This window comes from Prosopis cineraria, unplaced genomic scaffold (genome assembly GCF_029017545.1).
Source record: "Prosopis cineraria cultivar Desert tree isolate PC_DT_omini unplaced genomic scaffold, ASM2901754v1 PC11, whole genome shotgun sequence".
In the NCBI taxonomy this organism is placed as follows: domain Eukaryota; kingdom Viridiplantae; phylum Streptophyta; class Magnoliopsida; order Fabales; family Fabaceae; genus Prosopis; species Prosopis cineraria.
The window spans coordinates 29149881-29177722 of NW_026555342.1; the positions used below are offsets into that span (position 1 = coordinate 29149881).

A 27842-nucleotide genomic window follows, 5' to 3' on the forward strand; every position below is an offset into this window, starting at 1 on the left:
ATGTACTTATCTACTATAATAGTCGGCAACAATTTCATGAAAACAGGGGAGACATTTCATGAAAGATGGAAGTCTTATAATGCTTTAGATATATAGTTTGCAATACACACACTCGCTCAATAATTATGATCATAATAATACACACATACATATATTCCTCAATAGAAGAAAACTGATTGAACATATATTATATTTTGATTTTTTTTCTCTTTAATGTTTTGTTATTATGACCCTCCAAAACATTACAGTCCTAAGTGCCAGATAATTTAATCAACTTAATTAAGGTTTAAATTAAAGAACCAAACAATTAATTAACTTATTGATTATATTTCATCTCCCTTTCCCACCTCTTTATTAATCAAGAGTAATAGAACATTAATATTTACGCACGCACCCCAATCTTACCTTTGCCACCAAGCTATTCCTGGACCACATTTCATCTCTTTTATTTATGAAGAAAACAATCATTCATGCAATTATTGTAGCATAAAGCTAAAAAAGAATGACTATTACCTCCCCCAATTTTCTAAAAGATACATAGCAAAAAGCAATTATAATAGCAAAGAGAAAAATAATTTGATTTGCAATTACTATAGCTAAGAGAAATAGATTTTTATTTCCTCACAACTTTCTAACCAATATTGAACAACAAACACAAGAACTTGAACATTTAACAAGAAGGAAAAAAAGATAAAAAAAATGTATATAGAAGAGAAATTTTGAAGCATACATAGAAGATATAGCTTCTATGAGTGACGGTTTCTAACCCTTCTCCTCCTTTTCTTTATAGGTGGATCATCCACTAAACTTGCAAGCCTTTGAGGTTTACCAGTAAATATCACAACCCAACATATTGTTGATCCAAATAAGGCTCCACATGCATACCCTAGCAAGACAGGTTTCCATCCAAATTCAAATCTAGCTTCAAAACCTGAACTTTGTAATGGTGGTTGTCTTTCCCTATTAGGAATGCAAGGAATCATTAGTTGAAAACCATGCAATTGCATGTTTCCTTCAAAGGAATCACTCGTGAAAGTCTCAAATTGTTGGCCCCTAGGAATGCAACCTTCACGCTTGTTTCATGAAAGGTTTAAGATAGATAGGAAGTTGAGACTAGTTAACTCAGTGGGAATTTTCCCAATAAGCTTATTTGATGACAAATCCAACCACTCCAAATTTATCAAATTTCCTATGGAATTTGGAATTACACCGATGAGCCTATTATGAGAAAAATTGAGCCCCTTCAATGCTTTAAGCTGCCCAATAGATATTGGAATTTCTCCCTCAAACATGTTATTAGATAGATCAATGCATATGAAAACAGTCAAGATCTTCTCCATATAAATGTCAAGTCCTTTCAAGATTACCTCAATGGAGTCCTGATATGTGACAATGTGATCAGATTGATTGTAACCCATGTATTCTAAACCAGTTTTTCCCTCTTGATTTTTCATAGCATCAAAAGATTTGAAGTATGTTGTAGGTAAAGGGCCACTTAAGTTGTTGTTGGATATATCGAAGACTCTCAACTTTGTAAAGGCATAATCAGCTTTGTTGTTTAAATTAGGGATAAAACCATGTAACTTATTCTCTCTAAGAACAAGCACTTTCAATTCTTTAAGGTCTTGAAGCCAATGTGGAAATGTATCATGAATGCCATTTCTACCAATATCTAAGACTTCTAAATTTTTGCAATGGACCAAAGATTGAGGCAACAGCCCATATAGAAGATTGTCATTAAGATTTAGGGTCCTCAACTTGTTTCCCACCTCAAATGATTTTGGTATGGTGCCATAAAAGCTATTGCTTTGCAAATCCAACACATAAAGTGCAGGGCTAGAACTTCCAATACAATGCGGAATTGGGCCACTGAAGTTGTTGCGGGACAAGTTGAGAACTTCAAGTGAGCTAGCATTGCAAATTGAAGAAGGGAGCTCTCCTTGAAGTAAGTTGGAACTCAAGTCAATGAAACGCATGTTTGCTGAAGAGAAGTGATCGAGTTGCATTCTTCCTATGGGAAAGTTGTGAGAAAGGTTCAAAGATAGGGTTAGTTATGAGGAAAAAAAAAATTACACAATCTCCCCTAAAAATTTTACTTGCTTCCTCTAAAAAAATTCATTTTTTCCTACTCAAAACAAATTTGTTTGACCTCAATTTTAAAAACCTAAAACACATATACTTGAAAATTTCATTTTCTACTATATTGATAATAAAAAATTATTGTTCTTTACTAGTCTATTTAATAAATTTTATTTTAAATTAATGAAATACATATTTTATGTTGTTGGCAAGATACAACCAACTTAAAATTTTCAGTAGGCAAAGTTCATATATATAATGGACCCTTGCAATTTGTTGTTGCTAATTAAGGCCAAAATGTTGAGGGCTTTGTAATTTGTTAATTTCTAAGGCTAAATGATCTTTTGAAAAACAACAGACATATAAAAGGTAATATTGTTTGCATATGATGTACGTGTATACTACAAGTATCTCAGTATGATTCCAAAAAGTTTAGCATTTGTGTTATGCTAAATAATCTCTGCATAGATATTGGGAAAGGAAAAAACAAATTTCTTCCAACCATCAAATTACTTGCCTTCTTAGAATTGTAGGTATATTAAGAATTTATTTAACTATATCTGACCACAAAAACATCCTCATAAAAAAGAATTTAACTATCTAATTTTTTGTGCATTTCCAATTAATATGTTTGGAAAATATGTATAGCTAGAGTAAGAAATTCTTTGGTACTCTCAGATCTTAGAACACTCTGTTCTACTTCAGCAGATAAAGGCTCCACATCATACATAATGAGTCTATGTTTGTATACATATGCATACTTTGTCTCTTCTTTTAACTTTAACTTTATATCTTTTTTCATAATTTTTAAATTCAAATAAAAATTATTTTGTGAATTTTTTTAATTTGAATATCTTTATTTAATTTCACAAATCATAATGGAACGAGTAGCACAGTTCCTCTTTAAACCGAAATGATATACTTATAAGGATAGTTGTAAGATAGGTTTATGTATTGTTTTTGTTTTGATTTTGAATATAATTATTAGAGTGTGTAACTTGGTTTTGAAAATTAGTAAAGAGAAAATTCATATCCAACTCCTTATAATTTCAGCTCATTTTTAATTAAGTCCTTATAATTTTTCCCTTTTTATTAGGTCCTTATTTTCCTAAGTTATAAACAGAAACATATCCTTCACAAATTTGAGTACAAAATATGGTTGAACTAGCGTTTGGAGTTCTATTTTCTGACCCCCAAAAGAAAAGTTCAATTTAAAATTTTATTGAAATCCAAAATTGTAATTTTTAGAAAATAATTTATATACTTTTATAGAACCTGAGTGGCTACATGCACTAATGGTTCTCCTCCCCCCCCCCCACGTCCATTAATTTAAGGATCATTGATTAAACTTAGTTGAGCCAATTATAATTAATTTACTAATTTAAATAATATATAAATTATAAAATAAATCCCCATTCTCTCCTTTCTTCCCCATTCTCTTCCATTCTTTCCTCTTTCTAACTATTAGACCAGGATTTAAACGATTCTTATTTGATTTCTTATAAAATTATTATTAAAATATTAAATTACAAAAAATAATAAAATTCAAACTATGTACTAAAATTTAATAAGAACAATTTAAAAATACAATAACAGTAAAATGAAATGAAATGTTTCGAAGGAGATTAAATTTGGATTATTCATAATCTGGATCCAATGGTTAGAAATTAAAAAGAGGAGGGGAAGAAGATGGGAAGGAAGAGGAGATAATCATCTCCCCTTTTTATGATGAAAAATGCTAGGAAATATATGTCTGTAGGTCCTTATAATTTTTTCCACTTTTAAATTAGATTCTTGCATTTTATTTTATTTTAATCATGTTCTTATAGTTTGATCTATTAGATTTTTTTAATCCCAAATTCCCGCTAAGAGAGGTGCCAATAATCTTTTCACATTCAGTACCTAATATCATATTTTGAATAGGATTATCTCCAATAGGAGCATACTTACGATCAATCAAAAAAATCCTTTATTTTTTTAAAACAAAATTTAGAACTTTTATATTTTATTAGAATGTTATATAACTTTACAATTAATTACATAATTATTGTAACTCAAAAATTTATATAATTAAGTTGTCTTATAAATAATTTTTTATATATAGAATTTTTAATAAAATTAATAAAAATGTAATGAGTGTCATAAATCAAATTTTCTCTTTTTATTTTGAAAAATTTTAGATCAAATTTTCTATAAATTTCAAAACTTTTTTTTTTTGAAAAATTTAATAATCCATTATTATTTTCAACGTTAAGGGATTAACATATCTAATGTATCAAACTATAAGCATTTGATTAAAACAAAATAAACTATAGGAATTGCATTTAAAATGGGAAAAATGATAATTTGGTCCCCCAAAATGCCATAATTTTATTTAAGTGTCAATAAATTTAAAAGTGAAAAGACCAATTTTATTTAAGGGTAAAATAGTCTTTTCAATTTAAAATTTATTGGCACAAAAATATCCAAGGACTTTAGTAGAATTATGACATTTTGAGAGACCTAATTTTTATTTATATAATTCTAGTGGATTTTATTATAATTCCCCCATTTAAAACTGAGAAAAACTACAAGGACTTATAGATTAATTTTCTCAAAATTCAATGTTATTGTTTAAGAGAAATGGATTTTGTTAAACCTATCAAGTATGCTATAGTTTTTACTTTAAAGAAATTTCAGTTATAAATTTTATAAAAAATTAATATATATAGAATAAGCATAAATAATAAATGAAAATTTCGTTAAAACATATAAAATTAAGAGACAAAATTAAGAGATTAGATTGGATGTACCTGTAAAGAAATTGTGTTACAGAAATAAATCTACCAACCTCGTCCCGTTGAAAGGAATGGGTCCACTCAAATGATTTGATCCCAAATCTAAGATTTGAAGTTTAACAAGATTTCCTATTTCCTTGGGTATAAAACCTGGAAACACAAAAATTGATACGTAATAACATTTTTATAACAGAATGAACTTCATAAAACGTAATATTTTAATGCAACATAAAAAAGTACACATATCTTACTAATTCCAAAAACATTAATATTTATGTTATGCTAGAAATAATTCTTCAAATTGTTTTTCAATAACAATCATAATTCTTAAAAGTAGCAATGTTAATGAGAGATGATGGAATTTTGTCTACTTCAATTAAAAAATAAACAGCATATAATTTACATTAGAGTAGGCTAATAGTTATAAGACTTTGATTGATTTTTAAACAAATTTTTATTTTTATTTTAAAATTAATTATTTTTATTTTATCAAAAATATAAAATATACTTTTTGGGATACTTAAAAAATGTAGAAGACTCATTTTTAAAAAAAAATTTGTGGGTCATAAAGTTTGAAACTCAGGATTAAAATGCATTTCAAACATTGTTTTGATATATTTTACAAACTAAAAATAATAAAAATATAACAATGTAAATATTTGAATTTTTTTAGAAAACATATATAATAATGTATTCAAATATACGGTATCTTAGTATACAACGACTTAAAACTTAAAGGATTAATTGATATTTTAATATATTTTTAAAAATGTAAATTTTTGTTTAATTTTTTCAAGCCTATTTGATCCAATCTGACTAGGCTTGAACCCTAAAAAAATTATTTTTCTAAGCCCATTCTAAAATTTTTTTAAGTTTATTTAGGCTAGCCCATCAAGTTTGGCTCAAGTTACTAGCTTTAGCTGTGAGAGACTAGCCCCTTCCGTTAGACTCAATCCCATTGAGATTATAAAGTTAATTTTAATGGGAGAGAGATAAAATTTGGGAAAAATATTAGTCCAATACTTGTAGGCCATTGGGAAAGCGATGAGAGTGGGCTAGGATGGGAAAATTTATTTTAAACATTAAAAAAATAATTTAAAATTTTATAAATAATTACATACATAATAAAATTTTTCTATGATGTTTTTATGTTTTGGAATCATTCAACAATTAACTTATTATCTGTTGCCAATTTTTGGTGAAGGGGTCAAAGTGCCATGACCCTTTAGGTGTTCGAGTGTGCCAAGGATGCTAGAGGAGTGTGTCCTCAAAATAGTAAGTCATAATCAAATGATTGTGATTCCCAAGGTCTTTTACCACAATTTCCTTGGTGAGTCAAGTGACTTGCAAAAATAATAACGGTCTGTGCTGTGAAAGCGTGTAAAGCTTGGCGGTATTACTTGAAAAAAAAAAGTAAATACAATGAAAGGTGTCATGAATATAGAGGAGTAGATGAGTTTATGAAAATAGCCTAAGGAATTGAGTATACACAGAGAAAGTGAGTCGTGCAAGACAAGGTTGAAGGTGATGCAAGATCAAAAATAGAGTACCGTACTGGGCACGTGTAGTGTGAATTTGGCAGAGTATTGAGAGTCCTCTAGTTACGTGCTCATTGCCTATTTATAGCAAAATGACAACAGCATGCTCCCTTTCAATTTTGATTTTAGCACCATTAGGAGCATATAATTATTCATGCCTCTAAGGATTCATTATGTGAGATAGTGGATGTGGGAGCACTGAGAATCTCGAATTGTGGAAAAGTAGGCACAACTTTATCAAAGCTTCCTTCAAAACACACAATCCCACTTATTTCTATAAAGTTAGACAATAAATAGGCTAAGTTCTCTTTCCTCTAGTTTGGGCCTTAGGATCCTTTATAACTAGACCTAACGCTCTGATTTTTGTTCAAATAACACCCCCCATATCGATGTAAAAGTGAGAAACACCTACTCACATATTAGTGTTTTAGGCCACATGTCATACTAGGATATGCATAGCTATTAAACCATGCACATTCCCTGAGCACTATCATTACTTCCTTCAACATTTCGCTTTGACTAGGGTTGCAGGACCTTGTTTAAAGCCTTAGACTCTTCAGCTCTCCTCTTTGCTCACTCTTCTTCTACTAACCTTAAGCTCTCAATGATTTACGTACCCTAATTTTTGTTGTGTTTTTTGCTTGAAAATGGCATCTTTCTCTTCTACTGTTGCCAATAAGGTAAGCTGAGTTCCACCTCCCTTACTTTGGCTTTAAGATCATTTTACTCTTTTTTTCCATTTATTGCAATTTTTGTTGTTGAATTGTATTGGTTTTACTTCTAGGGTTCGTGCTTGTTATCTTATCTATGACCTTATGTTCAATTCAAGTAAGAGCCTAAAATTTTTCCCTTTAACAGCTTTAAATTATCGGTCAAGTCATCTAGGTACCCTTTGTAAGGTATGATAGTTGTTTCCTCTTTTCTTCATTTCTAAGAGGCCCCATGCTCTTTTGCTCCAACCAACCCAGGGGGCTCTCGTTACCTATACCCTTACTTAAATTTAAAGGAGTCATTGGCTTACCCTCATCCTCTAACTCAATTGGGTGATTATCATGAAGCCAATAACTCTAGAAAAGATAAAGTGTTAGGCAAAAAATAATAAAGAAATCCATTATGTATAATAAGAGGAGTGTCTTAGCTCCGAATTCATTGCACAATAGTTGAAGCTAGGCACCTTGGGTCTCATAAACATAAGCTGCTTAGCTTCTATTAATAGTCTACTCCTATAGACTCTATCATGATTATTGTTCATGAAGCACTCTTGCTTCAGTTACCCCTTTGGCACCCTAACTATCATCCTCAAGGATATCTTTTATTGATGAGTTCACTTATTGTTGACCTATTCTTGTTATCAAACATCAATTATGCAGACAATTCTTTCCTTGATGTTCTACAGCTACTAAAGCCATCCAATGGATGCCAAATGTTGGTGACCTTATATCTAGAGTGTGACAAATTCCTTTCCGTTAAGGAGCACGTCTATTTCTTATGGGTCCTAGTGCCTAACTACATTATTTGTCCCCTCAATAGGAGACTAAATATGAAATTATTTCCTCTAGTCTTGTATCACTCTCTAAGATCCACTATAACCTTTGAAAGTTGCTTGACAAATTCCTTGAGGATTTATGGTTCTTACAACTCTTTTTGGTCCCCACAACTCTAGAGCCTAACCTATTTCCAAGCTACTCTTAACAATGCCAACCTATTTGCATGGTTGTGTGGAGCACGTCTCACTAGGTTAGCAAGGGATGCTAATAAGGACACTTTGTCCATGATTCTCTCTTTACAGATGCTACTTGACTACACCAAAGGTTGGAATGATTATTGTTTATATAAATATATGACGTGTCACACGTGTTGAGTTGTGGCAAGTCATGTGAATAATAGGTTATGGTCACATATCTAAAGGTAATGTGACAATGCACCTAGTATATGTGAGAAAAAAATGTTATTAAATGAGAAATCATTAGTTATGAAGTATGTGAGCATGTTTTAAGTACTTGGTTTCATATGCATATGCTTGGTTTATAATTGATTTATAACTGCATATGGTAGGTTTTATCTTGGTTTCTGAGTGGCTAGACTCACCCTTCCTATTTAATACTTTTCAAGCTCTAACTCTAGTGCAAAGAGGGAGAAGGCTTAAGCGGCTAGGAATTAGCACATTCCTATCGTATGCCTCTAGCTCAGATTTATTGTGTAATAGTATATAAATGTCAATTCTAGGTTGCATGCCATCACACTTACATTATTTTGTTGTTGTAAATGTTTGAGTCATATTTTGAGCCTTGAGTATTTGTGTATGGTAATATATAATTGTTGATAGAGCTAAAATACTAGTGCAAGTATAGAAATAATATTTTAGATAGATTATAATAATTTTTGATGCAATGCAATGACATTTTGCCTCCCTTCTATTTTTGGTAAAAAGAGGTTAAGGAGTGAATTTTTATTATACTATTGTCTAAGTACGTGTGACATGTTGTACGGGTAGTCCTAGGTCTAATGGATATGGTCAGGTGTTAGGAAAGGCTTTTGGAACTTGTTGAGGGTTTTGGACACCCTTTTTGTGTGAAATTTGTGAAAAGTGGTTAAAATGTGTTTGGGTGGTTAAAATGTGTTTGGGTGTCCAACTTCCTAATGTGACTTGTGTTGGAAGTAAAACCCATACCACTAACTAGTTCATGTAAAAAGCTTTCTGTAGACACCTAGATTGTGTCTTTTGGATGTCAGACGAAGAGTTGGGATATGCTAAAAATTTCCTAACTTTGCTGTCAAATGATAACAGAATTTGCTGATATTTTCATGTAACATGCCGCGGCGTATGGTGCCTAAGCCATAATGAGTAGTACAAAGAGATACATGCTGTGACATAGCATGCACAAGTGGCAACACATTGCCCTGTCACACAGCAAAAGAGTTGTTTTTCACTTGTTTTCAATTTCTTTCACTCCTCTAAGGTATCCCATGCTTCCATAACTTATTTTTACTCTGATATAAGAGTTTATGATTGTTTTTTAAACTTGTTCTGATTAAGAAAACTTAGGATCCCTTGAATTTGAACTGAAACTTGGTAATCACTCTTCCTTTAATTACCATTAACTTTATTGGTTAATGGTATATTGTAGAGTGAGATTTTACAACTGTCATGTAGAGGTTGGGCCCTTAGACATGTACTTTTCTAGTTGGTATGAGCAATAATATCCTAGTATAATCTACAGATCCTTTCATAATATAATGACTTCCTTTATCGTTGGGTGTCTTTAGAGAACTTTATTTTGATTGTTCTTTTTATCAAGTTTCAAATCTAACCTTTATCTCTAGGCTACATTTAAGAGAGCCTTATACTGTCTAGCCAATCCAATCCCTCCCAATAGCAATCCTTTCATTAATGAATTTAGGCTAACTTTGGAAGAGGTCATTATGGATTAATTGTTTGGTAGGCCTACTAATAGAGTTTGGGGAGATTCATCCTTATAAGAGGTTAGTAGTGACTAGGCAGAGGAGTAGGATGAATCAGATGTCTCCCTTGACCATAGTGCTCTTCAACAACCTATATAGGTGCCTTCATCTAGCACTGGTCCTTTAAAGAGTTTGAACTGTGGTCACTCATTCCTTTAAAAGACTAAGGTTTAAGGCCCCACAAACCTCAAATAGGACTATTCCAATCAACCTCAATAAAGGATCTTCTGAAGATACGGAGGACACATTGCATTTGCAATGTCATTGTAGTATAATCTTCTCTCCTACTAAGTCATAAGAAGCCAAGAATGTTACCCCACTTAACATGCAATACCCTACGAGACTTTCATAGTAGTCTCCAAGTATAAGCTCTCATGATTTTTAATACCCTAATGGCTTTTAAAGCCCTATTATCACTCCCTTAGCCTAGTGTTTCACAATTATAGCCTTCGCCTATCACTCAACCTCTTACTCACTCACTAGGTAACCCTTCATTATAAGATTAAGACCATAGTTTCTTAAGAGTGATGTTAATTACTTGATCTTCTAATGGTTTATGTAGCAGGTACCTCCATCACCCTCCTTGATATTTGCTACTTAGTAAGTATGATATTTAGTTCTCTTTACCCCTTAGAGTTTGGATAGATTGTTTTTGTTTTTGACACCTTTGTTTTGCTTATCAAAAATCTTTCAATAACCTATCCAACATGCTCTAATCCATAGATTTTATAGGTTTTGGCAAAGAACTTGTGGTTGAAGTCATTGGAACTCCTTACCTTTCTACCTATAGTATCTACTCGATGGTAGAGCATATCATAGATTTATTTTGGCTTGATTTATTTTCCATCACTAATCATGACATGGATTACCTTTATTAGCTCATCACAATCCTACTCTTTGAATTCTCCAATCATGTTGGCTTCGAACAACTTGAGGCTAATGCTCTCAGGTTCTTTCAAATTATGCACTAACGAATCATAAAATTAAGACCTTGATGACATGATGGTTTGAGCTAAAGAAACTCTAAGAGTTATAGTTAGCTCTATTGGCTCAAGTAAAAGCAGCTAAGGTGGTTAGGCGACATATTAGATTCTCTTGCTCTTGAGTCATTTCTTTGATTATACATTTTAATGAGGGCTCACCTTGTAGCTCATCCATGGGCTTAAAGGTTCCTTGATTGGTACCAACACCCTTAATTCCACAGCCACCCCATCAGAGATGGGATTATTAGTAGAGTATAGTTGGACCTTTCAAAGAGAACCTTCAAACAATCATTCACTTTAAATTCATGACATGATTTAATTAATTGGGGTTAAAAGAGATAGTATGAGTTGGTTGTAGCTTTGAATAACTCAACAATAAAAGTCATGAGTTATAGGTAGCTATATTTAGTTAAATTTAGCTAAAGAGTACATATATTAAGCTGAACAATTGATATGGTTCTTAATGTTGTAGATTTTAGTAGTTATAACCTCTTTAAGGTTAAAGAAGACATAGGAGCTTTTGTTTGCCATGGGTAACCTTTTTTCTATCAAAAAGATTGAGATAATAAAATGATTTATGCCATTTATTATATTGTAAAATTATTTACAAGTCATATGTGAAATCATGTAGAAGATATATGTATATATGTGTGTTTTGGAAGTTAGAGTTAGAAAAGAAATAAGTTTTCAAAAGATAGGTAATGCATGTTTGAATTATGTTTTAAAATACGATAAAAGTGTTTTTGAATCTATAATTATTACATTAGTACTAAAGTGTGTTTATTTAAATATAATGTAAATATGTGGCTTGCTTATGTATGGTTATAAGGCGAATGTTTAGAGCATGTCTAGTGAGGGGAAGAGTTTACCTTTACGAATATAGTAATAAAATCATTATGACATCGTTAATACCTTGGGATGCCCAGTGCAGCTAACACTTTCTCCTTAGTACTTGGAAGTGTATGGTGTAGGAGAAACACACTCTTTAACATCTAAAAGGTGTAGTGTTCAAGTAATGACACCCTGATTATATGTAATATAGGGAACTTGTAATTTAGTAATGGATTATAAGCCAAGAAGTTCTTCTATGAAAGGTGAGGTCAGATTAAACTATATGGTTTGGCCTAATGTTATAGCTTATAGGTTCACTTGGGAGTAATGAAGGTTCAAATGGATATATGATCATGCATGATATTTATGTGAGATAGCTTTGTGGTGTGAACGTGTTTTAAATATTTTGCTCAATTACTTATCTATGATTTCACTTGTTAATGAGTAGTGTAGATAATTCTGATTTCTAGGACTTTATCTTACCCCGTGGTTACTGTTTTAAAGGTTCAAGGATAGATAGGGGACATGGGAAAGAGAAGGGTAAGGATTACCTATTCCACTAGCTATAATGCCCTATATAAATTTTAAGTTGGTGTGCATAAATGTAAATAAATAGCATTTTTGTTGCCAATTAGGGATGCATATGATTTTTGAGTTGCACTTTTATGATATTATGTTGTGTTGTATTTCAACTTGAGATTATATGATTTGGTTGTATATATGGTAATAGGGCTAAAATACTACTACAAGAGCAAGCATAGAATAATTTGATGCAACAATCAAAACTATTCTTGCATGATGCAATTTTATGGCATTTTAGCCTTATGTGAATGTTTGGCTAAACATTGTATCTAGGCTAAAATATGGTTATGAGTGTATGTTAGTAGAAATATATGTGATATGTGTAATGGTTTGGTCAAGTAGTGATTATATATAAATACAGTGTGAATGGCCCTATTTTGTGTGAAATCAAGGTTTTTGATAGCCAAATCTTGAGTTTGATGTGTTAATACATGATTAATTGCTCAATTAGGTGTGTTTAGATCCATTAAACTTGGTTCAAGCCCTAAAATTGGTTAATGGCATAAGTTTAGATATTTGGCAATTGGATATATGAAATTGCTTTAGAATATATCATTTGGTATTCAGGTGTCCAAATTTCAATTAAGCTTCACATAAGCACTTGAATCACTCCAATTGAATGTTGAATGCTAAAATAGCGCACACTGTAAATTCATCCAGAAAAGCTGTCATAACAGCATTTTGCTTCCCATGTCTTTCCATGCTTTTTGTACTTTTTTTTAAAATACTAATTAGTTTTAGTTTAAACTACCTATTTGAAGGGTTTTTGGGATCCCACATGTTTTCAAGTGTGCATGAAAGTTTTAATTGATTTAACCCTTCTATGGTAAGGGTAAACTTAGGAGGGCTTAAGGATTCCTAATTACCAATTGTGTGTTGATTGTGGTGAAGTGTGGTAATGTCAAGGTGGACATTACAAGTGGTAAAGGTAATACTTATTGAAAGAACCATGCATAATGGTAGAGTATTGAACGTGGCACACCTAGTAACAAACCCATTTGAAGGACTCACCTCCATATAGAAAACATGATCATAAGTTCTTCTGAGCAGCTCAATGCTAGAAGTCTCTAGGAAGGTCTACGCCCAGTAATGTATGGGTACTTAAGGATGCAAAACCCTTGCCCTAATTGCCAAGTCCAAACTAAGGCAAGTAGTTCTCCACATGTCACATTGGCTTAGGAGTGCCAATGCCTTAATATACTAGCATTTTGGGGGTAGTGTAAGACAAAAATAGAGCAACATGAAGCTATTGGAAGTAATGCTTCTTTAGAGCTTCTTGAAACCATGAGGTCAAATAGTAGTTCTTGATGAAAATAAAAGTACAGTGTAGGTGAACTATGTCTGTAAGGAAAAGGATTGTCATCAAAGGATCCTTGTTGGTGTCCCTTAAGTACCCAATAAGGACTTGCTCCATGCAACTGTACAAATAGTCAAGCGGTGCTAGGAGTAGCTTAGGGAAATATGCTAGGCTCCATAATTGTAAGAATCCTAAACCTCTAGGAAACTTGTTAAAGGGCTTCTCGACCTCAACAATGATCTGTATGGAATGGTATAGGGATCCCAAAAGCATCATCCTTAGAAAGAAAGTATACCCTAAAGCTAAGGATTAGGATAAAGGGAATAGCTCTGATATAGTCCTCCTACTAAGAGGGTAGAAAATTTACTTGTGTACTAGGACCCCCAAGAAGTGGACATGCTTTTCCTTGTGTATAGGGCACTTCTAGCTAGGGTCGAGCGAGCCAAATTTTATTAACCATTTTTGAATTTTCCAAGTAGAGGGCTTTTAGGAGTGCCTTATCATCACACTTAGTGTCTGATAACAAAAAAAGGATAGTGATTGGCAATCTAGTCAAGAGGAACATATCTTGAATCATAATGGTCATAGTATTGAGGGGAATAAGAAGCAAGAGTCCTTCTTTACCTAGAATTGGAGTGAAGTCTTTAAGAGTAAAGTGTTCTTGATAATCAATGCAAGGATTAGCTTGATTAAATCAAGGATCCCTAACTTTGACTAAAGGCTACCGTAATAGGGTTAGAGGTGGTTTACCTAGGGGATCTAGTGACTATCATTATGTTCTCAGGCCAGCGCTTCTTCCTAAGGGTAGGGGGTTCCTCTGTAATCCTAGTAAATAGACATTCCCTAGGTTTGTCCGAGGGAAAGGGGCACACCAATAATTTTATCTTAAAGTGCGGGCAAAGGTACAATGAGTTGCTTGGATGAGTATGACTAAAAGAATGAGGTTCATTCATGAATAAATAAAAAACAAGATTAGTTCTAGTTAATAACTCAAGATAGACAAGACTCAGTTAACTTAACTTGCAAGTCAGAAATATAAAGGCTATGGACTCATACTCACTCAAATTGCATATAGGCACGAAATGAAGATATAACGTTCAAACCCTAAGAATTGTTAGAGGAAAACAAAAATTAGAGAACAACCTAAATCTTAAAGGATACTTATACTTAAGCCCTAAGCCAAAAAACTAGTAGGAAACCAACTTGACTTATGTCGTTGATAGTAAAAGATAAGGAACAAAGGCAGATGAAGAGTTAAAAGTTGAAGAAAAAATTGCCAAAATCAAGAGGTTTGATGGACTGGACAAAGTGAACGTGAACTGATGTTTAAATAGGGCTCTAGAACCTTAGGCAAATGAATCATTAGGGGAGGTAATGATAGTGCTTTAGGAACGTGCGTTGAGTAACCATTACCTAAACCTAGACGTGACATGTGGCCTATAATGTACAAAATACTTAGGGGCATGTGTAGAAGTTTCTCTTCCTTGGGACCAAAGCATCACACACGGGAGAAATTGTTTAGACCAGGTTTTAGTGCTCTGGGCTTAAAGTAATGAAGTAGCAAAGCCTAATTCAGAATTAGCCAAAATAGAGGCCTAAGATATAAGTAGCCTTGCCGAGTATAAGTGGAGCACTGTGTTTAAGGAGATCAGTGACCCAACCTCACCCATTATTCCCACTTTCCAAGAAATGTAGCATGCTAACTCTAGCCAGTCCCCATAACATAATGCACCCTCAATGTTTTAGACTTCATAGAGAATTACTTATTCCTTTTGATGCCATAATTCAAATTTGAAGGAGCGCATTGTTGTGTTCTATAAATAAGCAATGAGTGCATAACTGAGAGGCTCTCTTGACACTCTGCCAAACTCAACACACTTGCCTAGCATAATAATACTCAAACAGTTGACCTAGCATTGTCCAAGTTTGGCCAGCATGACTCACTTAGTTGTTACAGCCTAGGCTCCCTAAGATATTCTTCTTTACTTTTCTCTCTGTCTAATGAAGCACCAGCTGTATTTACTCACAAGTAATGCAATCAAACCTTGTGTAGCGCCAGGCATATCTTTAGTTTCTCATTCTGCTTTGGCATTTCAAGGAAATTGTGATAAAGGACCTTGGGACTCAGTGCAATTGCCTAACCTAATATAAAGTAGTCAATATATTTACATTTCCTTTTTTTCAAAATTTTTTATTAATTTTAACACTATTTTTTGTATTATTTATTTAATTATAGCCATACACGTTGTTAAGTTTGGAGGAAAGGGAGTAGAAAATTACATTTCAGGAGAAAACTAATGATTTTTAATTTTTTTAACACAACTACTAATTGTTTTTAGTCTTCATAATGGATTTAAAATATAGACTTTTAATAAAATCATAAAATTCCTTTGAGTTGCGACAAGGTGCGTAGTAACAATTGAATTTATTGTTTTATTAGAAATTAATATTTTTAAATAAAAAATAAAAATTGTAAAAGAATTGAAGAAAAAGTTAAACAGGTAAAATAATATTGTTTTCTTTTCTCTATTTATTTGTTCTTGGAATATTGCTATAGAGTAAGTTTTTCGAACAATTTTACAAACAATTTTTTAATTATTATTCTGAAATATATATCTAAAATGGTGAAGTGAATAGTGAAATAATGGTTTGCTTTATTTAAATAATGTCATTAATTAAAACATGATGTTCTCTATCTCTTTTCTAATTTTTCAGAACAAAAGATGACAAAATATTAAAAAGATGTTCTGTTTTTTTTTTGTTTTCGTTTTTCACGGCAGCCTCTAATTTTCTTTTGTTTTTTGAGAACGTGTAACCAAAAACACATTACCAAAAAAGTTTTTATTTTTTTATAAATATAAAGATGAAGTTAATAGGAGCTAGAGAAATAAAATACAAAAAAAAGTACACAAAATGTTGGTCAATTGTGAATTTTTTTATTGAATAAAGTATAAATGATGTATCACACCAAGTGCCAAGAGGTTTAAAAATTTCACTTTTTTTCATGTTTCAAATATCATGAATGAACAATATGAATGAAATGATGAAAAACAAAATCTTTTTTCGAGAACAATATTTTTAAAAAAGAAAACAATACATAAATAAGTGCGTACCTGTAAATGAGTTACCATCCAGAGACAATGCTTTCAAAGATGTGCAGTTACTTATTGATCTTGGAATGCTTCCCTCTAACTGATTATATGAAACAAAGAAGGTTTCTAGTAAAGGGAGTTGATGGCACATTTTCTCTGGCAAATGTCCGTTTAAATGATTGAAGTCAAAGACAACCTCTATGATAGAAGACATGTTCCAAATAAATGAAGGAATTTTGCCTACAAAAAAATGTTTGCCTGGTGTTAGTACACATAAGACTAGCAATTCCCAAATTTTGCACTTAGTGATATAAATAATACATGGAATTTTGTTAATTAGAGGTTTAACATTGATAGAAAAATATTTTTTTTTGTTGGAAAGCAATTTAAACAGGACTCTTTCAATATCAATCACCAATTGGGCATTAAAATTTATTTTAAAGATAAAGAAATGCTGAAGAGAGATTATGGAATTAATTTCAGCTATCTAATATCAACAACCAAATTATTTATTTTTTGCATTTAAGTTATTTAATATATACAAGGATCTAAGTTTAACGACGAATTCATCATTGGCAAAAATAGTACAATAAAATTTTAGTTTTTATACAATGCATTAAAATACTTTCACTTACATATTCTGGAATCAAATTAGAATGAACATTTTTTTTTTGGCAGGCTTAATTTTTCTAGCAACAACTCGTTGGCAGCTAATATTAGAAGATTCCCATTCAAATTGTTTTTCGATAAAATCCACAATTCTTAGAGTATAAATGCTAAAGAGAGACAATGAAATTTCATGGGTTTCAATTTAAAAGTGAAGACCATAAAAATTACATTAAAATAAGCTAATAGTTAACTACAAGAGTTTGATTGATCTTTAATACTAAATTGATCTTGAAAAGAATAATAAAAAATATATATTCATAGAATGAAACAAGGAAGCCATATCTGAAATTATACTTATTGATGGCCATTTTCTAGGAATGAAAAAATTAATCTAACATTGATAAATAGAATAAACATGTGTGTGTGTGTGTGTGTGTGAATTGAATGTATCATAAAAACTACTACCATCCCCTGTCACAGTTTTGAGCCTTTCTATCACAGATAATGCGTATTATAAAGATATTTCAATATTCATGTATGTGTATGAACATATCTTGGAATAGCAAAATTATGGCCCTTGCACTATGCGTGTTCTAATGAATTGGCAACTCTCTGCATGACAAGCACATTCTATGGATATAGAAAATGAATGAATGATGAAAAGTAAAATCTCATTTTAAATTTAGTGGGAGAATTATAGTTAGGTCCCACGTAAGGAAATTAATTACTCCAAGGTCCATTGACAACTGAACTAAACTGCATTGATAACACAACCAGTTGTCAACGCAGTTTAGTTCAGTTGTCAATAGACCTTGCAATAATTAATTTCTTTATGTGGGACTTTAACATAATTGTCCCTTAAATTTATTTCTGTTGGAGAGATTAGGAATAAAATCAAACAGTGATCCACCCAAACCCATACTTATATAGATAAGGGCATATTTGTAAACGAGTTAGCACCGAAATATAATTCTATCATTATTCATAATTCACTTTAGAATTAAATAATATAATCTAGAACAAAAACCTTTTTATTAAATGTTATTTACTAGAATTAATGTATAACCTAGATTATCCAAAACAAAGTTGAATGTTCTATATCTGTGCCTTGTAAGGCTTAATCACTCTTTTTGAAAAACGCTTCAAGAAAGTTTAAATGAAAGAATAATATACATTTATTTCAAAGATAAAATCAAACCAATATTTTTACCAAAAAAAAAATCAAACCAATATACGAATGTACAATGTGAATGAGGCGATGAAAAAAGAATCTTTTTTTAGATTTTTTACTGGAGAAAAAGATTAGGATCCAAGTGCATACCTGTAAATGAGTTGATGAACAGATATAATCCTTTTAAAGATGTGCAGTTACTTATTGATTTTGGAATATATCCCTCCAAATCATTATCTTGAACAGCCAAGAATTCCAGCAAAGGGAATTGATGACACATTCCTTCTGGTAAATTGCCATTTAAATGATTCATTCTAAGGTAAACCCCTCTCAAGGAAGGCATATTCCAAAGAAATGAAGGAATTTCACCTAAAATATACAAAATATTAATTTGTTTGATAGTTAAGACAAAAAAATCTTGGACTTATGGAATGAAAATATCTACAATTGAAACTTTTGGAGACAATATAAATAATACCCAAAATTTCCTTGAAAGCATAAAATTATGCAAGGGGTGCATTAACCCAAAAAGTTTCTTGCTAGTTATATTTTTCATTAAAGTGAGCATATAGCTAGTTAGAAGCTCTCACAATGCTCTTTAACACGTACTCAACAATATAGGTGTCAAAAAAGGAATAAAAATAAGATATAATAATAGAATTAAACATGAAAGCTTTATGAAATTTTAATAATTGACCACATGAAATCTTCCAAGAGTTCAAAGAATACAATGGAACTATAGTAGATAGAATAAGCATATATATATATATATATATATTTGTGAGAGATTTGTGCATATCATCAAAACTATTTTGCCACGATACTCTTCCTATGTAGAGATAGTGTCACGAGATTATATATATATACAAATAAGACATTCATATGTTTTATCACATCATTTTAAGACTTCCTTTGAGAAATAAGGCTAACATACTCTAAATGATAAGATAAAAGAACAATTAATTTGGAAAAAAAAAAACCACGACCCATTATTGGAAAGACTAATAATTATAGAATAAATTAGTTGTCACTTTGTCATGTATTGTGTGTGTTTTTGATGTGTGATTCATTGAGAAATATAGATGGATTATCTGAGTTAAAAACATAAGAAAACTTTCCATGAAAAAGATAATGAACAGAAAAAAAAGAAAAATGAAAGGTAATATATATAAACATTGAAACCTAATTAGTCATTTCTATCAAATTAAGGTCATCTTTATTATAAAATCTTTTTAAAGACAATTCTTTTAAATATGTGCAGTTACTTATATTGCATTCGGAATGTTTTTCACAAATTGATAAAAAGATTTATTTTGATATTATTTTTCAAATTGTGACCCCACCATTATGTGAACAAACAAACAAACACACACCGCGCACCCACACATATCACAAACATTAAAAACATATTTTAAAATAAAAATAATTATTTTTATTTGATAGATTAAAACAAACAAATAAAATCGTACGCATGGTTTTAAAAACAGTCATATAATTTAAACTCTTACCTTGCAAATTGCTATTGTCAAGATTCAAGAATTGGAGGTTTGTCAAATTTGCAATATCATTTGGAATGATTCCTTGTTTGAACATGTTATCACCTAATTGTAACTTTGCTAATTCTTTGCATGGATGCCAAATGGAGGGTATTTCGCCAGATAAATCATTTCCATCAACATAAAATATTTCAAGTTTTGGAAGTCCAAAACAGACATTTATTGGGAGACTCCCAGATAAATTATTTATTGCAGATCAACTTGTTGTAGCAGAGATATGTTAAATAATGAGATTGGTATAGAACCTACAAGTTGATTATCTCCAAGATATATTATCTGTAGTTGTGGCATATTACCAATCTCATTTGGAATGCCTCCTTCAAATATCAAAAAATGAACAATATGTCAATATATATGAACTATATGGAAGAATATTCGAAAGTATGCGTGTTTTCAGTTTAAACATTTTTCAATCTAGTTAATAAATAATAAAATTAAAATATAATTTGGGTAGTATCCAAATTAAATTGAATGCTCTAGATCCATACATTGTAGTAAGCTTTACTATTTTTTTTTTTTTAGGATAACAACCCTTCAAGATGTTTTAAATGATAGAATAGACTTATCTTCAAGGATTGGTGACGTCCCCTTAGACTTGTTATCAGGACTAATATATTATTTATTCCCATGCTAGCAATTATTTGAATACATTGCTGTAAAAGGAACAAATATTTTCTCTGCTTCAGTTGCATGTAGATATCTGATTTATTGGGGAAAAAATGGATACAAATACCAAAAAGCAATAAAAAAAATCGAGACATTCCCAGATTCCTCCAGGATGATATTCCTCTGCAAACCAAATAGATCAATTTTGAACAAGGCAATAAAGAAATTAAAATAATCTAAAACATAAGTATTGATAAAAATAATCGAAAACTTAGATATGTCAAATGATAATTTGATGATTAATATTATATCAAATGATTACTATATTGATAGTAAAATTATCAAGAAAATTAAATTTAAAATAATTATTTTTATTAATATAATTACTAATTAAATTACATCTAATATTATGAATTTAATTTATTTAATACATTAAATAAAAATTAACTTATCCTTCTAAAGCGCTTCCATGCTCTTATTCTATGTCTTTGAGAGCGGTTCTTATTGGAAGCGCTCTAGAAGGTGATTGTTTGTTTTCTTATTATTTGTGTAAGGTCTTCCAGAACCTTTTTGTCTGGATGCACTCTAGAAGACTGATTGTAGGCTTATTTTTTATAAACACTCCAATATGATCCACCTCTATATTTCAAAGCATTTTTACATTTAAGTGTTCTGAAATGGTTGCTGTTGTAATTTTTTTTATTGGTAGTAGTGATACATGGTGGTATAAAACAAATGTAACATCTCAAGTGAAGATAAGCTAGAAATTATTTGAGAAATGATTCCTTAAAGTTTGTTTTTTGAAAGTTGTGAAATTTTCAAATGCTGAAGTCTTCCGACCTCAATTGAAATGACTCCATCAATTAGATCAATTAGAATTTTAACATAATGTCTCCAACCTTGCTAGACTGAATAGAGAAAGTGGAATAAATCCATCAAAATTATATTTCTTTGTATCATATATATGTTCCATTTTATTCATAATTCACTTGGGGTTAAATGATCTAACCTATAACTAATTAAAATTTGAATTATGATTTGATCACTATAACTTCAAAGTAATCTAGCAGAAAATTAAGATATATAAGAATTGGAGATTGGTCAAAATCATTAAGATTAAAATAGCATCACAATGTCAGGGCAAATTTAATTAAACAATTCAAACTAACCTTGCGAGGTCTACATTCTTTAAATATTTTATAGATTTTAGTATTTTTTTAATTTCAAAATAATTAATTTGTAGAACAAAAATATTATCGAACTAAAATATTATTAAGAAAAAAGAAATAAAAATAAAATTAATCATGTCCCGAGGGACCTAGTTTTAGTTTCTAAATTTCATGAGACTTATTTGTAAATAAGTCTACTCCACAGGACAAATATGTAAGTTTCTCAAATTACAATTGAATGCTCCAGGTCCATATATTGTAAGCTTTACTCATTTAGAAAAAAATCCTTCAAAATGTTTTCAATGATAGAATAGACTATTATTCCCATGCTAGCTATTGTTTGAATGCATGAAAAAAAAAAATCCTATTGCTTCAGTTTCATGTAGATACGTGATTTATTGGAAAATATTGATAAAAAATTTTTAAAAATGAAAGCTGATAAAAAATGCATGAAAATACCCAAAAAAAAAAAACAGAATGCAAAATAGTCGAGACAACCTAGATCCTTCCACATGAACCTTATGGAAATATATCATGCTAACCAAATAGATCAATTTAGAGAAAACACCAATATAGGTATAAAAAAATAATCCAAAACATACCTGACAAAGTGTTATAAGACAAATGTAATAACTCAAGTGAAGATAAGTTGAAAATTGTTCGGGGAATGATTCCTGAAAGTTTGTTTCTTGAAAGTTGTAAAATTTTCAAGCGCTCAAGTCTTCCTACCTCAATGGGAATGGTTCCTTCAATTAAATTAGAATTCCAATCTAATGTCTCCAATCTTCATAGGTTGAATAGAGACAGCGGAATAAATCCATCAAAGCTATTATTTTGAAGATTTAAGTGCTCCAATGTAGATAAATATCCTATCAATGTTGGAACTTGTCCATGAAAGTCATTGTAGCTCAAGTTCAATAGTTTCAATCTACACAGTTGAACTAACTCTCTTGGTATTTGACCATCAAAGTTGTTGCTACTAAGATCAAGTTCAACAAGAAATGAGAGATTTCCCAATTGTGGAGATATGGTGCCTATAAGATCCATGCCACCAAGATTCAAGGAATGAACCCTTCCATAAGTATTGCAAGTAACACCAACCCAATTGCATGGAGAAGAGGAGAGAGACCAAGTAGATAAGGAACCATATGGATATGAAGTAATAAAAGATTTAAGGCCAAGAAGTGCAGATTTATCAGTAGTGATGTTTGTATCAATCCAAGCTAAGGAGGATATGAAGCAGTGGAATGAGAAGATCAGGAAAACAAAGGAAAGAGATTTTTCCATGTTTAGCATATCAGACTTGTCAATATTGCAATATGTGTATCTAGGAAAACACACATCATTTTATACTTCTCCAATTCCAAAGCAAGTCAAGGCATGCAAACACAACAACAAATGGAAAATTAAAAGAACATCTCTCATGATAAGATTAGTAAATTCAACTAAAATATTAATTATAATTAGTGTATTTGACAAATAATATCTGATTTCTATTTTAAATTTCAAGGTATTTTTTTAACCTTCGCTCATTTAATTTTACCTCATGGATATCACAGCTATCAAGAGTCTTCAATTGATGAATATGTAATTGGCCCTGCTATTTCAGCGGGGATGAGTTTGTTTTTGGAAATAACACATGCAAAGGTAAATTAAAGTGTATCTTTTCCTCCTCAAACAAAAAGGCCAGCGCAAGTATATACAACAACCAATGAAATAATGAATACTGTATGATCTGTGGGAGATTTGTTCATATACTTTGTTCAATACTGACTTTTACTCAATAACCTTAATTATCATCATTTAGTGAAACCACTCACTGGTGTACAAGCTTAATTACATCAACCTTATCACCTCGAATGTAATGACCCAAAAGTCTAAAACTAGTAACATTATGAAATTTCAAGCAATGGCTATAAAATCAAATAATTATGGTCAAAGAGAAAAGTTAATCTAAAAAAATCTTAAATTAATTAATTAACGTGAAAAGATTAGAAAATTCATTGCCAACAATAAGTCCATATGACTAATTTTAATTATTAAACTCTTTTCTTTTTTAAAAGATGATACATCCATTCAGTTTCATGGTTTGATAAAATTTTCTCGAAAGTATCAGCACATGATGTGCTAGGCTTTTTCAAAGTCTTCATACTTTGATTGGACGTATTATATCAATCATCCATTTTCTAGGTGCATAAAGTTCTTGGATTTTGAGTAGACCTTAAAGTCACAATACTCTATAAGGGATAACTCATAAGGGTGTGAATTCCAATTTTATTGCCGGTATAGAGATCATTTTAGCAGATTTATTAAAGCTCAATTTGTAAATTTCTAGCTTTTTTATAATTGATGTATTTATTAATTTTAATTATAAATCATCATTAAATATAACGTGTTCACCATTTGAAATCTAATTTTGGTTCAAAGCCAAATATTGGTCATGATAACAATCCAATTCACTTTTTCTTTTTTTAAACCAGCACAATCCAATTCACTTTCACTTGTATTTTTTTTTCCCGTCACTAACATGTATCTTTTTCATCGGAGGTAATCATGTTGGAGGTGCTGTATGCCACTTTCACTTGTATTTATTATAGTTAACCCCTGAAAAATTCAATCCATTCACTTATGTGGTCTGACAGTTGCGTACGTAGTAAAATGGCTATGGTGAAAAAAAGAAACAAAAACCAAAGAAAATAAAAGAAAAGAAATCAAGTGTGATCATACAGATAATTCATAATCCAACGGTGAGTGAGGGAGGGAGTGCATCGTCATTATGGCGTTGAAAATCAAACATAAAATAATAAAAGTGTTAATATAGATATTTATTACTTTAAATGAATATTTATTATTAGCATTTAGAGAAAATTAAATCGTTAATTACTCAAAGAAAAATATCACAACCAACGTAAAAAATTGCATTATATTTTCCTAGATTTAACTCATCATGGGAACATGGTCTGACCCATAAAAAAACATTTAATAAGAACACAAATAACTATGAAAAAGTATAAGTTGTCCTGTAAAAGAAGTTGCGAAATGAAAGGAGAGAGTAACATGTAGGTTCTAAGGGATCAATTAATTTAAATTAAAACCCAATCAATTTTAAACGGCCAAACTCTAGAGATTCACAAGTTCGGCTATTAATTTTGCAATTTAGTTGTAATGAATTTGTAACTTATTTTTTAAATTTTAACGTGATTGAATAATAAATAAATTCATTTTTATTGTAAAAAATTGAAATATAAGTTACAAATTTATCACAATGAAGTAGAAAATTAAGAGCCGAGCTTGTAAATTCCTAGAGTTTCATGCTTTGAAATTGGTTGGAACTTCATTTGAATTAATTGGTCCCCATGAGAGCTATATGTCATTCTTCCAAATGAAATAGAAGAGCAGATTTTCATGGGAGAATGACAGAGAAATCCAAAAAGACCAATTAATGTAATTGAAGTCCTAAGTGTCAGCTTTTAGAAATTTGCAAGTTTGGCTCTCAATTTTGTAACTTTATTGTGATGATTTGTAACTTATTTTTCAAATTTTAACACGGTGGAAAAATAAATAAATTTGTTTTACTAGTTAAAATGTGGAACACAAGGTGTAAATTTATCACAATAAAGTTTTAAAATTGAGAGTCAAACTTACAAATTCTTGAGAATTAACACTTGATGCCTAAGTTGAATTGACTGGTCCTTTTAAGACCTCTCTTCATTCTCCCGATTTTCATTACCTCACCGTGTTATTTCATTTGCGGTCAAATCTGAAGGGCTACGTAGAGTATCTATCCCCAAAAGAACATTACTGAGAAGACCAAAAAGTCACATATAAATGAAACCTTTGAATGAGACAAGACATCGAACTGGTCAGACCGGTTTACAGTTCACTCAACTATGATCGGACCAGTCTCAATCAAAATAAAAATTTTAAATAAAAAATATGAAAAATAACTTCAACAATATTAACCATATAATGCCATACTTGGTCTGGCAATATTTGTTCACATCAGTTTCATACATGGTAAATTAAACTAACAGAATCTCATACTATAAATACTATTTATTGTCTATTATAAATTACCAAAATCATCAAGTACACCAAATAAATTGTCCAACTAATTAAGTTCCAGTATAATTTTGCATAATTTACCAGAGCGACTGATAAATCATCAAATATATATAATACTAAAAAAAACAACGAAAAGATAAAAAAAACACAAAATAACATAGTTTTAGGTTATTAAAATTAAAAAAACTATTTCCAAACTATTTGAAAATTACATGAGCAAGGATCATTTCAGACTAAAGTAAAGCTAAATGAAATTTTAGAGATTATCTTCATTTTCCTAATTACAAAATATGAAATAATCAATATAAAAAAATTAGTGAAGTATGAAATCATTTAAAAAACTAGTAGCTAATTTTCTTCAAAAAAAATTAATTGTTTGTTGATAATGAACTGTAGAAAGAAGAACGATATATACCAAAGCGTGTGAGCGTGTACAAGTTAAAAATGAAGCACCATATGTTACAATAAACATCAAATTATGGGAGCGATGCCGTAATTGATATTTTCTTTTAAAAAAAAAAAAGAAAAGATGAACATACTTGTTGAATCTAAAAGCAGAAAATTGCATAATAATCTTAATTTAAAAGCAACACTCACTTAATTAAAATCTCTGTACGAAATAGAAATTCAGTAGGTGGCCGTATATTCCACAATACATTTTTTGATTTGACGGTATGAACATGTTGTGTAGAAAAAATGAAAAGAAAAAAGGACATTGTGTGTCTTATACTTTTTTTCCCATTATCTCATTGATTAAGGACCACAATTTTATTTTGGCTTCATTAACTTTTTTGAAGTCAAGTATGATAGGCCATATTGACCCAAAAAAAAAAAAAAAGGATGATAGGCCATAAAATAACTCCAAAAGTTACTTCTGTGAGAAGTAGTTTCTTCCCTTAATTTCACTGTGTTGTACAATTTCACTTTTGGAACCATATTTTCATTTATGGTCCAGTCCGATAAGGTATAGAGAGTAACCCCATAAAAAGGTTATTGAAAAGAAGCGCGCATGCATAGATACATTGCCCCTTCAATTATGAAATTTCTTTTTTATTATTTTTTATTTTTTGGGTAAGATAGTTATTGATTTCTTCATTATGAATGTAGAAATTCTACTATCAATAAAATTCTTGGTTATGATTTACTACAAATCAAACCACCGTGAAAATATGGTTGTGTGTTCTCCCTCGTTCTCATCATTTCACATGGTTACTTAAATTAGTGATATGCATAATTTTAAACTTGTAGCTAATTATGTAGTAAATGTGCAATACTAAATATTTAAATAACTGGTTCACTTGCAATAGTTTCATAATATTAATATTATATAACATATTTACTACATATACATAATCAATCTGTTATTTTAATATCTATTATAAGGAAAAGAAGATAAGAATGCTCAGTCTAGCTGGCAGGCCATGGAGAGCATCCTGAAATAAAATTAATAGTGAGATAGAAAAAAACGTAAACAAGTCTTCACAGTTAATTGATTGGATGTACATATCAACCACCCCTTTGTCATGGGGTATTTGATTTGTGAGCAGACCTTAAAATCACAATCCATTTCCATGAAACAGCTTATATATATTTTATTTTGAAAATATCATCTCAATTTACCCAAAGAAAAATTGCACAATTGACTTCAAAAATACATGTAAATAGTGCAGCTTTTAATTATTATTTTAAAAATTTTATATATTGCATATGGAAAAAATAGTATGTCTTTTTCAAAAATTACAACACTCAATCTAATAATCCACTTTTTGCGTCAGAGACTTGGAGTGGTAATTATACGCAATTTAAAAGAAACAATATTTCAAAAATTACATTGATAACAATATCCTAACAAAATTAAAACTCAATTGTAAATTTGATTTATAAATTATAATAATTAATAACAATTAAAGATAACATGTTTACAGTATGAATAATCTGATTTTGGTTTGAAGCTGAATTAATGCAAAAATAACAAGGTAAAATGAAAGTAAAAATTGATCCAATGTAGATAACCAAGTGTTTAAT

The 27842-nt window shown here is 30.5% G+C and overlaps 2 protein-coding genes across 4 annotated transcripts; both read right to left on the reverse strand.

Annotated features, from left to right (window-relative positions):
- Positions 1-627: 627 nt before the first annotated feature.
- Positions 628-23046, reverse strand: LOC129285486 (receptor-like protein 36). Of its 3 annotated transcripts, none has more exons than XM_054921225.1 (5): positions 22482-23046; positions 18572-18790; positions 16663-16881; positions 4910-5006; positions 628-2007 (listed from the first exon to the last, which is right to left on the reverse strand). In XM_054921225.1, exons 2-5 carry the CDS (start codon positions 18762-18764, stop codon positions 1080-1082), a joined length of 1437 nt encoding a protein of 478 aa, XP_054777200.1. In that variant the 5' UTR covers positions 18765-18790; positions 22482-23046; the 3' UTR covers positions 628-1079. The 3 variants fall into 3 exon arrangements, with proteins under 3 accessions (XP_054777200.1, XP_054777199.1, XP_054777198.1); XM_054921224.1 differs by lacking the exon at positions 22482-23046 and adding an exon at positions 20227-22058; XM_054921223.1 differs by lacking the exon at positions 22482-23046 and adding an exon at positions 19930-22058.
- On the reverse strand, positions 22539-23039 carry LOC129286436 (protein NSP-INTERACTING KINASE 1-like). Its single transcript, XM_054922397.1, has one exon. It carries the CDS (start codon positions 23037-23039, stop codon positions 22539-22541), a length of 501 nt encoding a protein of 166 aa, XP_054778372.1.
- Positions 23047-27842: the final 4796 nt, after the last annotated feature.